This window comes from Rhamphochromis sp. 'chilingali' (assembly GCF_963969265.1).
Source record: "Rhamphochromis sp. 'chilingali' genome assembly, chromosome: 15".
Classification (NCBI taxonomy): domain Eukaryota; kingdom Metazoa; phylum Chordata; class Actinopteri; order Cichliformes; family Cichlidae; genus Rhamphochromis; species Rhamphochromis sp. 'chilingali'.
The window spans coordinates 1,021,304-1,033,777 of NC_137942.1; the positions used below are offsets into that span (position 1 = coordinate 1,021,304).

Below are 12,474 nucleotides of genomic sequence, written 5' to 3' on the forward strand. Positions count from 1 at the left end.
TCACACATCTGAAGTAAAAGGAGAGCTCTGGGCTTCTGTCAGGAAGGCCACGGAGACCCGAGGATTCACGGAGCAGCTGAAAAAAGCTTTTACGTCCTGATTTATCCGCCGCCCGGTGTTTGGCATTCCTCATCTGTCTACAGCTTTAACCACCCCTGATACATGAAAACTAAAGTAGAGACCAAAGAAACGCCGCACAGCCACGTCAGGAGTGCCAATGTTGGAGTCTGTCCACCAGAGGGCGCTCTGCCACGTTCCTATTGGCCAACACAGTTGATGGAAAGGCTGCTGCAGAGAAGGATGCTGGGATAGGGCAAACTGGTTAATCCGTCAGCTGAAGAACAGGAGAGAGCGAGGGACGGCTGCAGGAGGCGCACAAGGAGGAAGCCTTAAAGAGAGATCGGCCAAATTGAGCTCAGGATTAGGATTTTCTGAACTTTAACGGAACGTCCGATCCTTCTGCCGCCGGTGCGTAAAAACCACAAAAGCGAGCTTTTCTTTTCACCTGATTTTGTACACACGGAGCAGCCACAGTCCTGACAGAAAATTAAACTTCTGTTTGACAATAAAAAGAATTTCATTTTTACTGTGTTTACATACACGTTTAAATTCTTCACTAATGTAAACAGTTATTTACTCAACTTGATATCAAAAAACCAAAAAAACCAAACATTTTTTGTCAGATTTTGGATTCCGTATGAATCAAACCTTCAAAGAATAAAGTCCTAAAAAACAAAGAAACATCTCATGTCGAGTGGTTTTTATGTCAGACCAGGCCTGGGGAAAAAACTAAAATCTGCTCGTTGATCAGGTGAGATTTCGCCGCTGCGCTTCAGCTGAGGTAATGAGGTCTCATGGAAACAGGAAGTCAAAGAAACGCTTGAAAAATGAGGTACGAAAACGAGACGAAGCGGTCGGTGAAGCAGAGACAGGACAGTAAAAAAAAAAAAAAAAAAAAAAGTCTGATTTTCGCCTGAGGTGACCAGAGTTCTGGATCCTCCAACGGTCAGACGGCCCCGGCTCGCAGACGGTTTCATTTTGTGCATTTCTGGTCCTTGTTCAAATTGAACCACGGAGCTCTGCAGAGCTCGCCGTCGTATTGCTTCAGAGTTGAAAAAAAGGTTCACACATTTACACAGCGTGAAACAACGGATTCTGTGATTGTTCGTGCTGACGTTTCTCAGAGATAAAAACTAACTCTCAGGATGAATAACTTCCTGTCACCTGATCCTTCCTCCCTCCATCCTCTTCCTCCAGCAAAACATGAAAACGACACGCAGAATAAATTTTTAGATTTTCTTATTCAGAGTTTGACTTGGCGAACACTAAAAGACTTAAAACAGATGTTTACGTTGCATTTAACTATTTGACAGAGTGAAAAATTTGAAATTCATAATGAAAAATGTAAGAATGCAAATGTTAAAGCAAAAAAATTTAATTCAGGGGGAAAAAAATTGCCACTCAAAGTGAAACCCAATGTTATGTTTTTTGGTAGGAATGGGCTTCCGTAGAGGACACAGCAGACTTACCAAAGGTCAATTCTTAGAATCAGTTCCAGCTGATGACCTACGGAAGCCCAGTTGTGCAAGAAAAGTGAAGATTTTGCCTTTATAAAATCAAAATGTTTCACAGCCTACAAAATCCTGAATTAATGAAGAATAAGGGGGGGCGATCGTGGCTCAAGAGTTGGGAGTTCGCCTTGTAATCGGAAGGTTGCCGGTTCGAGCCCCGGCTTGGACAGTCTCGATCGTTGTGTCCTTGGGCAAGACACTTCACCCGTTGCCTACTGGTGGTGGTCAGAGGGCCCGGTGGCGCCAGTGTCCGGCAGCCTCGCCTCTGTCAGTGCGCCCCAGGGTGGCTGTGGCTACAATGTAGCTGCCATCACCAGTGTGTGAATGTGTGGATGACTGGATATGTAAAGCGCTTTGGGGTCCTTAGGGACTAGTAAAAGCGCTATATAAATACAGGCCATTTACCATAAGTCAAAGTTTCAATCTCATAATCCAGCCTTCATGATAAAAACTGACTGCAGTTCCTCTGACGCCCAGCAGAGGCAGCAGTGAGTCAGCCCCCCTAGACTCCCATGTTAAAATAAACACGTTGGTCTCTGTGGATCATTTCCTCCTTTGTAGAACCTGTACGGGGCAGAATGTTTTCACAACTCACCTGTTTAAAGGTTGCATTATTAGGGGCGTGGCCTCAGATAGGTGGTTGGTGACACAGGCGGCTGTAGCTGCTAGCTTCACCTCACCCCATAATATGACTGCTGTGAGCTCAGCTGGTTTAACCAGTCTGAGCTGTGGGTAAAATGCTAACGCTGAGGCGACTCGTAGCTTCATGGAGTTCAATTATGTCTGAACAACAAAATATGAGAAAACAAAGAAATTCTGCAAGTGTGACACATTTTGTGTTGGTGAGATGGAAGGAGGAAGGAGCTCACCGCTGAGCTTCGCATTGGAACTGAAGACCCCTCCGATGGACAGGAAGTTGTTCCTTCCCTGTGTGTTTTCGTCCTCGGAGTTGATCGAGGAACGCTGATAAAACCACAGACATGGACTCGACGATAATCCAAAGAGAAACCTAAAAAAGGGCACTTCAAAACCAAACGAGTAGAAAACGTGTGCACGCCGCACAGACAAACCAGCAGGCAGCGAGCAAAGAAGCCAAAACAAGCCTACAATTTACAGGAGGAGGATGTGTGCGTGTTTTCCCTCAGTTACCCCTGACCTTTGACCTCCTCCGCCTCAAAAGTTTCTGCACTGGTTCAGATTCACGCTGTCGAGTCACCTCCAAAAAACGTTTCCAGGTTCTCAAATGTGCGAATTGGCCTCCGTATAAACCCAAAGACATGCAGACTTTACACCGATCTTCCTCCTGAATTTGAGGCTTTAATTTTGAAATTGTTCTAATAAACTTCAAATAAATGTCAGATTTTTCCTCGCTCGTCTTCCTGTCAAACTGAAATCAAACAGTTTCAGCAGTTTGTTCCAGACCAAACGTTAGTAAACGTGACAATTTTAGATTTCTTTCTGTTTTGAGCTCAAATTTCAGAAAAATTACTGAATTAAAAAAATAATCTGAAAATAATCGAAACGAACTTCAGACGCAGCCCGCGACTGTGTTCTGTTTTGTCTAAAGTTTTTCTGGTTGAGAAATAAAAAAGTTAGAGACCTGAAAACTTTCAGGAATTTTAAATATTTGAAGAAACAAACATCAAAGTTAGAAAAAAAAAAACTTTGGCAGAACGTTTTCGCTCTAACGTTTCCTGTCGCTGAGCCGGATCATTCAGAACCCGGGATCCTGCTCCGGGGGTACCAATGAGAGCAGGCCGCTCTGATTAGAGGTCAGTTTTGCAGTTACTTCCTGTGGCCTTCCAAACTGTCTGTGTAACAGAATAAAACGTCCCGCTGCTCTCGCCTGCGTACCGTCTGGTCCCAGATCAGGATTGGTCGCTGTGATGCTGAGTCCGGATGTGGCTGTGGAGACGTGTTGCCGAGGAGAACCTTTTGCCGCAGTCGGAGCAGCGGAGTGGCGAGGCAGCTCCGGCGGGCGGCGATGAAGGCGATGATGTGGCGGCGTTTCCAGCGCTGTGAGTCTGGCGGTGAGCCTTCAGGAGGGCTATCCGGCTGAACCTGCGGCCACACTCCTCGCACTCAGACCAAACCCGCCGCCGCTTCCGCTGAAAGACAGGAAGAGATGTCAGCTCGCCATCTAAACATTAAAAATCAACCTTTGTCTGCTTCCTGCCCTCTTGTGCGCTCCTCACCTTCATCCCTTTATCCTCCTCGTCGTCCTCCTCTCCCTCCTCCTCCTCCTCCTCTCTGCCAGTCTGAGCAGGCGGCTCGACGGCGTCTTGCGGCCTGATGGAGCCGTCAAACGCCAGACAGCCGAGCGTCTCCTTGGCGGTGGCTTCCTCATCGTCATCAAGCAGCTGGGAGGGGAGCGTGAGGAGGCGATGAAGCATGGAGGCTGAGGACCGTTGACCTGAAGGAGGGAGCGAGGTCAAAGGTCACGGTTTCAGATTCCTCTCAGTGTCAATAAAAACATCATCAGATATTTTTACAAACACTAAGTTTTCTGACTTTTTATTCATGAAACTAAAAATCATGCATCCTGTTTCGCCCACTTCTCCTTATCAGGGTCATGGGGGGTGGAGCCTATCACGGCTGTGACAGGGTGAGAGGCAGGGCACACCTGGACAGGTCGCACCCAAAACTAAAACGCAGCCATGCAATACTCATACATATATGTATGAAAACATATACATACTGGAAAAATACATATTAGTACATATAACTGATCATTAATGTTGCTCTTTTTATAGGATCCAGTTGTTTCCATTCACGCTGCTTTAGGAAGCGTAAACTTCACTGTCACGCTCTCAGATGTTAAAATGTTACTACTGAGTATTTCCTTCTTATTTAATCACACATAAACCTGTTAATGTTACATTGTTTCCTGAAGCACTGAGGATAAACTGCAGGTGCCTCACATGTGGGGCTGAGGGGGGGTCCGGGTGGAGGTCCGGGTGGAGGTCTGACAGCGGCGGCAGCGCTTATCAGACTGCCCGCAGCTTCATCTTCATCGGGAGAAAACACCTCCATGTCCTCCAAAGGAGTCCAGCGGGGGTCCTGCTGTGGGGAGGAGGGGGAGGGCTCCAGGGTCACTGCCGGGGTGGGGGCGGGGACAATATGAGTCACACTCTCTCCTAACCCCCGCCCACTTCCTCCTCCTCCACCCCCGCCAACCTCTTTGACGTTCCAGACGTCGCTGCACCACTTCTGACCGAAGACTTTGTCCAGGATGGGAACCCAGTCCTGAGAGACAGACAGGACGGGGGGACGCTCCGGGACTGGGGGGGGTAAAGAGGGGGAGGAGGAAGGTTAGCTTCAGCTAAAATAACAGTCACTCCACACACCTGATCTGACTCACCTGTGGAAACACAAAACAGGACACCAGCCACACCCAGTCAGGCTCACTGACAGCCAATCACAACCAACCAGCCGGTCAGAGTACGACACTCAGTTCCTTCCAGCTGATCACTCACCGTGTGTCTGCGGCGTCTCTTTGGACGCAGTGACCACAGCGACCTCCTCACGGGCGTCTTCTGAGCCGCTCGGGGACACAGAGTCGTTCTCCGAGCCCCTCCTCCCCCTACCGCCGCCTTTCCCTTTGTCCCCGCCTCCTCGTTCAGCGCCCTTTCCCAGCCTCTTCTCCAGCAGCTGCTGCTCTCGCTCCATCTTGGTGATCTCCAGAAGCAGGTCGTCGAATGACGCCTCCACGATCTTCGTCAGCTCACGCACGGCGAAGTCCAGGACGTGCTCCATGACGGACTTCAGCTGGTCTGTGGAACAGAGATGGGGGCGGGGCTAATTATTGGAGAGACTGGCTGTGAAATCACAGTTCATGATGAAACAGGTTGCAGGGCCAGCTGAACAGCGCCCAGCAGGGCAGAGCTTCACACAACTAAAACAACTATTTTCTGAAACTTTGATTGATCGATTGATTGGTTGGCTGATGGTTCTGTCACAGTGACAACGACTTTCATTAAAGCTGCTAGCAGCCGAGCAGCCGTCGCGGATCAGAGGATTTTCAGCACGCTACGATTTGGGGATACTTCAGTGACACTCTGTGAAACTCAGGCTTTCACCGGGTTCACCAGCTGTCAAGCATCGTCTGACCGTCAAAGCTTTTCCCTTCAGCATCGTCATCCTTTCTATCCACACACAGCAGTTTGACCTTTGACCTGTGGGGTGTGTATGAGGACGTTAGGAAGTGAACTGATGCTTTCTGACGCCGCCATCGCTGATATCCTGAACTCTGGTGATGCATGACGGTGACCTAGTAATCTCGGCGTGGGTGGGGCTCAGCAGCGTGTTTGTGTGCTGCAGTCGACAGATGTGTGCATGCATGCGAGAGAGCGTCTTTTATCTCCTGCTCACATGTCCCTGCATGTGGACGCTGCTGCAGTGCAGTGAGAGACAGAGTGTGTGTGTGGCGTGAAGACCTCAGCACAGCGGGCGCTCATCGTGGGGTTACTCCGATTCAAATCATTTCCTGTTTTTTCCTTGAGTCTTTGTGGGAATTTCAGGATAAAGTGGAGTCCCTCACACTCCTGACGTCTTTCCCGCTCGTGTGATAAATTAAATGTTTCTCATCCTTAAACACGGCAGCTGCTGAACAGCGGGCGGACGTTTGCTCGTCAGACATTTTTCCAACCTGCTGTGCAGTGAGATCATTATGTAAACATCTGGAAAAAATCATGTTATTGAATCAAAGTGCTCACAGTTTAAAACCTGCAAAGACGGCATGAGCAGAGCTCAGAGCTCTTTGGGTCTGTCTGAGCGAGCGTTCAGGAGGATCCTGCCGCAGGGACCTGACTGTAATGGCGAGTAAGGCGAACATACCGTGCGGGGGTGGGTTCAGTTTCTGCATCCACGAGTCCACTCGGGTCCGACTTCAGCGTCATGGTGAATCATCCACAGAGAAACACTGACCGAGGAGGATTTCAGAGCAGCGTGACAGTTACGAGTTTAACCTCAGAGTGAACCAACGCAGCTGGACTCTGTCAGAGCGCAGGGCACCAACAGACAATGTGCCGACACATTCAGCCTGAAATGAGCACGTAGGCGTGAGACGCCAGTCTGTAATGACCTCCTTCTGACTCCAGCCGAGCCGCTTCCTGCAGGGTGATCATGACCCGACAGGACGGGCACCTGTGCGGTCATCACCTGTGTGGAAGAGTACTGAAATCGTGCCACCGGCCGAATCAGCTTCGTGCTGTGAAGTCTTTTCTTTCCACATGATTCTCCGGCAGGCTCCTCCCACCTCCACAAATGAGGAACGCCACACTTGCGGACACCTGTGGCCCGGAGCGGTCGTGCTCCGGCTGATGAATCTGACCCGACATCCATGAAACGTCACTGAGGCATCACTCAAGTCACTGCGTCAGGTTGATAGTCAGCATGTCCTCCTCCCTTTCTCCTGCAGTCTTCTGCATGCCCCCCTCCTCCTCACCAGCACAACTCCTTTCCTGCGGGAGGGCGTGGCTTGTTTTACGATCCTCGGCTGCACACCTCGCTTTTTATTTTCAGCCCTGCCACGTTCACACTCGAGTTCCTCGACTTCTCCTCGTGAAGCTGCAGCGTTATCGTCTCTGACGTGACGCTCAGACGGACGATTACACGCAAAGTCCACATTTCTCTGCAGGGTCACTGCGTCCAGCTTCACCTGTGTCACAGACACATTAGAACCAATGGAAATGCTCCCCCAGCACACGAGAGTTCTCGTCCAATCACCTGCAGGCGTCACCTTTTTTCATCGAAAAGATGACATCACACCTGCACGTGCTAACACGTAGCATCGCCTCCAAACGCCACAGCCAGCTGCTCTCAGACTGGTCGCAGTGTTTCCATGGAAACCAGTTGAATTGTCACCGAATGTCACGAAAAAACCACTAAAACACGTGGAATCGTTCACAAATCATCAAGTAACTCGTGTCCACCGAACACTGCAGGCTCCTGGATCAGGGCTCAGCGGGCGCTCAGGCGTCCCACCACACGGTGCTTTACGGTTTCTTGTTGAAGGCTGACGTCCGGGCGAGGTCACCGTAAGTCGACCTGGAAGGACGCCGAGGTGGCGTCCGACACGTCGTTTGTCGTCCACCTGAGACCGAACACTGTGTCGGACGGCGTTATTGTTTGGAAGCTGATTGTTCAGTTATGGATGACGTCATAATTACGTTGAATTTGTCAGAACTAAAGTGAAACAGTGTGGAGCACGAGGGCTGCCTCACAGCGCCTCCTGCTGGCCAGCAGGCATATTTGTTTGTTTGCTTTTGGAAAACGGGATTAATAGGAAGTGAAACGTGTGTGTGTGTGTGTGTTGTGTAACGGGTGCCTACCCACGACTCGTCCTCTCTGCTCCAGACGGCGTGTGTCGGTGGGCACGCCAGGCCCCGTGCCCTGTCCCCCGGGCTGCTGCTCGGGTTTCGCCCGCCCGCTATCAGCCCTCTCCCCGGCTTTGTTCTTACCAGCCACCGGGGAGCCTCCTCCTCCTCCGTCGTCTGAAGCGGAGGCTCGGCCCCGTTTCTCCCGCGCCTGGAGCTGGAGCCCGAGCCGGCGGTTTTCCTGCTCCTTCACGGCCGTCTCCAGCAGGAGGCCGTTCAGGCTGGAGCCCACCGTCTTGCTTATTTCCTGGACAGCGAGCTGAACGACCTGCTCGAGCACGGACTCCAGCTGGCCCTGGAAGAACGACATATACACGGCCCCGTTCATGTTTGCGCGCCCTGCGGTGAGAGGGCTCTCTCATTCTTCTGTGCCCGAGCCCCCAGCCCACCGCCTTCCCGAGTTCCCGACGGAAATCTGGGTTAAAATCGGCGGCGGGTCGCGGAGCTCCTCCAGCGGCTCTTCGGCGCTCCTGCTGCGGTTGCTGCTGCTCTGTGAGTCGCGCGTGTTCAGCCGCTCCGGAGGAGGCCGGAAAGACCCGAGTAGAGGCGCAGCAGCATTTTCCCGCCCACATGTCTTGGCCCACGCTCGCGCCCTTGCAGTCAGTCACGCCATTTTGGCTGTGAGAAAATAACATCAGTCATTCCCAAACATCAGACTGCAGCCTGCAGCTGACCCGGGACCAGTCTCAGCATCTGCTGCAGCTGCTCATAGACGTGTTCCAGCACACAAAAGCACCATTATTAATTAATGTGAATCCTAAACTCTGTGACCTTATGCATTTAGTGGAGCCGCAGCACACACTGTATATAAAAGATGGCCACAGGCTACTGTTGCCGGTGAGCTCCGTCCTTTGAAGCCTCGCCTCCGTCACCGAGCTGGATCTTGGAGCCCGAAGTGAGGGTGGAGTTATCAACTTATGCTAGCATGCTAGGTGTGCAAGCTGCTTGATCCACAGGGAGCATCACACAGACATATGCTAATTAATGCTAGCATCCCAACGTTATACAAAGGCGGATTCAGGCTTCTGTGGGGAATCTTTGCATCACTGTTGGTATTTCTGCTCATGCTTAGCATTCTGTGTTAGTGTGGTCTTCTCTCGCTGATTTAGAAGCGATATCAGATGATGGAAAATAAAATGATAGGACTTCCTCTGCTCCTGGGTCCTTGCTCTCTGGTTTCTCAGGTCAAACATATTTGTCCCTCATGGTTTTCCAGTTTGCACGTTCCCGACAGCTTCGTCAGTCTCTCTGTTCAAGTCACTTCAGGATTACTTATTAGCACCAAATCACAACAACAGTTGCCTGAAGTTGCTTTGGTATTAGTGACTCCTCACGTTGAAGCTGTAATTGTGGTTCTCTGTGCTGATTGTTATTCACAGATAAACTCAAACAGTGGGTGAAATGCTCCTTAGGAAGCGATGCTGCAGACCAACCGCAGTAGCTGCAGTCTGGGTCAACCCGATGTGTCATGAACTTTTTCTGCAGGGTGCAGATGGGCGACCTCCGTGGGGCGTTCCCGCCCGTTGCTGTTTAGCAGCTGGGATAGTGGGATAGGTCTCACCGTGTACTCATCCACAAATAATAACCATGAGGACTGAAACTGCTGAGCAGTGCTAGCTTTGAAACGCTGCCATCTCTGAGTGTTGCACACCAACAGGAATTTTCCCGCCACATGCTCAGTAATCCAGGTGAGACAGAACAGGAAGTTGCTGCTGAGCGTGTCCCTCAGTGTCAGCTGACACATTATAAACAGCACAGCTGCAGAACTGAAACCAGCAGCACTGACTAACAATGAGCCAGCAGCTCGTTTTCATGGTGTTAATGTGCAAACTGTCCCCTCACGCAGGCCACGATCCACGCTCTGTGAGACAGCACATAGCCTCACACCTGCAGTGTTACCATGGTGAAGTAGAGCACCTTTATACGACTGTTAAAGTTTATTCGTTAGACTCAAATCGACCTCTGAGAGGAAGCATCAAGACAAACACATACAGACACACACACTCTCTGATGGATGCATCGGGGAAACTCTGGGTTCTGTATCTTGCCTAAGGGTGCTTCGACATGCAGGTTGGAGGACGCAGGGAGTGAACCCCCAACCTCCTGAGCCCCACCCCAAACATCTTAAATTAGGAGTTAGTAAAATCAGAGGAGCTCGGTGCCTCTGCAGGTGTTCAGGCTGAGGTCGTGCCGGGTTCCTGCTGTGTTCAGGAGCCTGGTTTCTGTCGGTTTTCTGAGCCACATGCGTCGCAGGTTTGCATTGGAAATGAGTCAGCCTTTGTTTGTGCAGTAAAAACAAGTCTTATGTAGGCTCATGAGCTCTGTACACAGAGCTGCCCGTCCACCAGAGACACGCTCACTCCCATTGAAGAGCCATCTTTCTTTTCTGTCGACCAACGAAGCCACTTTCAAACACGTGTTTCACAGAGTTCATAAAGCTTTGACTCAGAGTCACCTGAAGCCTGATCCAAGTGTGCTGCTGAGGTATCTTTAATGTGCCGTCAGAGATGGAAGAATCTTTGTTGTGTATCGATGTGTTAGATAACCAGGACTTTGATCCGATGTCGATATCATTTTCACTGTTAAAGGCAGAAGCAGTGGATATTTGTGTGTTGGAGGGCTGGGAGGAGGTGGAGTGACTCACTTCACCGCTCACATCTGAGGCTCGGTTTGACTCAGACAGCTGACAGATTTTTACACTTAACACGGATTTGAAACAGAACAGACTCAGGATCAGATGCTTTCATGACGACCTGATGCAGATGGGTGTATTTAACTGTCATTGGCTGCTGGGAGATGTGATCTGTGTCTGCAGGTCTGGGTGAGGCCAGCTCCCACAGGCGGGCCCTGCTCTGGTGTCAGGGACCTGCAGGGATGCTGCTTTTGCGCCTTTATTTCGGGATTACGTCACTTACAACATAAGTCCCCCCCCCCCCCTTCCCCACCTCTCTCTGATTGAGCGCATGCCGCAGAGAAGTGACACGCCCCCTAAAGTCTCGTGCGCCTCTTCTAGAGTTACTACGGCAATCACGTAAAATCGTTGCTTGAGAAGAGGGCGGGGCCTTCCCGTCGATCATCTGCGGCTTTGTTGTCGTGAGAAGCCGAGCTGCACCTGTCCCCCTCCCGCAGCTCTCCGTCCTACCGACCCGGCCTCCAGGAGCTCCAGGCCGCCGCGGGGCTCCCCTCCGCCGGCTGCAGAGGCAGGGGCGGCTCGGTTGGTGAGACGGAGAGCCGCGGGAAGTGGTTTCATCATTTCCTCCTTATTTGTGTTGTTTACCGCGTCACTTACATAAAGGAGGAAAAGGCCGCGTTAATGTCGGAGCTTCAGTTTAATCTGAGCAGGAAGAAGCACTTTCACTTCCGGCCTCAGATCCACGAAAATGCTCTTAAACACGTCGCGAGCCCCATCGTAGCAGAGCCACAGTATGGAAGCTCATTCGTGACGAGATTTTTCGAGCATAAGAAAAAGTATATTTTTTAATTAATTCTTAAGTTATTGTTAAAAAATGCTGCTTCAGTCTAACTGACGGGGAAGTCAAAATTAGTTGTTTTTTTAATTAAACTTTTAAAATTAGAATTATGGAAGAAACAAAGTGAAAGGTCAAATTTTTAAACAGTTTCTTTAAATTGTTTTTGATAATAGTTAATTCTAAATCTTAACATAAATAATAATTCAAACAACTTAATTTATGTTAAATTTGTTTTGGAATACAAACATCAGCACCATAAACAGACTTTAACTTAAAACTAGCCTCACGAATTCAAAGCAGGGCTTAAAGTCAGAATTAATTAACCGAAGTTCAATTTTTTTTAATTCAAAATGTTTAGAGACGTTTTTATTCCACTGATTGGGTTTTAAGTCTGAATTAACAGTTAGTCTATGAAACTATAAACATCACTTTAACACAGAAACATGGAGGTTGTTTCTGAGCTGCTGGTTTCTTCTTCACTCTGAGACCACAGAAACCTCCTCAGATCGCTGGTGGAGGATGGCGCTCACCAATAATTCATAAGTCCTTCTCAAAGCAAACCCATCTGCTGCTTTCTCCTGTGATGGGAACAAAAAATCAATTTCCTCTTTGTCAGCATAATGCCAGCTGTGACAGATGTGCTTCATCTGATACTCTTGTGTTTGTGCAGGAGGCAAGCACGCCAGCTCCGCCTGCAGACACAACAGAGGGAGAATTAACCCTCTGACCATCAGACTTTAGCTTCATTAAAGCCACAAGCGTCAGACTTCAGGAGGCGGAGCTTCGTCAGATTTATTCCTAACAAACTGAGAATGGAAGTTAGAATTGAAGAACGCGCCCACCAACACTTCACGGTCCATGTAATCCCACTTTTTCCTGCCTTTGAGTTTAGTTACTTCCTGAAGTATCTGCAGCCTAATGAGAGTGGGTTTAATGAGGGAAGGACAGAAGGAGGAAAAGAAGGATGGAAGGAAGAAAGAGAGAAACAAGGATAAGAAAATGGAATGACGGAAATCAAGGATTAAGGGAAAGAAGTTAGAAAACAGGAAAAGAAGG

The 12,474-nt window shown here is 49.6% G+C and overlaps 1 protein-coding gene across 2 annotated transcripts; it reads right to left on the minus strand.

The window, feature by feature from the left end:
* Positions 1-1,099: 1,099 nt before the first annotated feature.
* LOC308412234 (uncharacterized protein) lies at positions 1,100-8,545 on the minus strand. Of its 2 annotated transcripts, none has more exons than XM_080906426.1 (5): positions 8,033-8,545; positions 5,048-5,344; positions 4,493-4,852; positions 3,767-3,984; positions 1,100-3,679 (listed from the first exon to the last, which is right to left on the minus strand). In XM_080906426.1, the coding sequence occupies exons 1-5, from the start codon at positions 8,274-8,276 to the stop codon at positions 3,440-3,442; spliced, it is 1,359 nt and encodes a 452-aa protein (XP_080762552.1). In that variant the 5' UTR covers positions 8,277-8,545; the 3' UTR covers positions 1,100-3,439. The 2 variants fall into 2 exon arrangements, with proteins under 2 accessions (XP_080762552.1, XP_080762551.1); XM_080906425.1 differs by having other exon boundaries at positions 7,904-8,542.
* Positions 8,546-12,474: the final 3,929 nt, after the last annotated feature.

Excerpts from the sequence above, each read along its gene's own strand:
- LOC308412234 (XM_080906425.1), bottom strand. The coding sequence starts at position 8,276 with ATGAACGGGGCCGTGTATATGTCGTTCTTCCAGGGCCAGCTGGAGTCC. Across the intron at positions 5,345-7,903 it reads GCAGAGAGGACGAGTCGTGG|ACCAGCTGAAGTCCGTCATG; the intron begins GTAGGCACCCGT and ends TCTGTTCCACAG. Across the intron at positions 3,985-4,492 it reads ACCCCCCCTCAGCCCCACAT|GTCAACGGTCCTCAGCCTCC; the intron begins GTGAGGCACCTG and ends TCCCTCCTTCAG.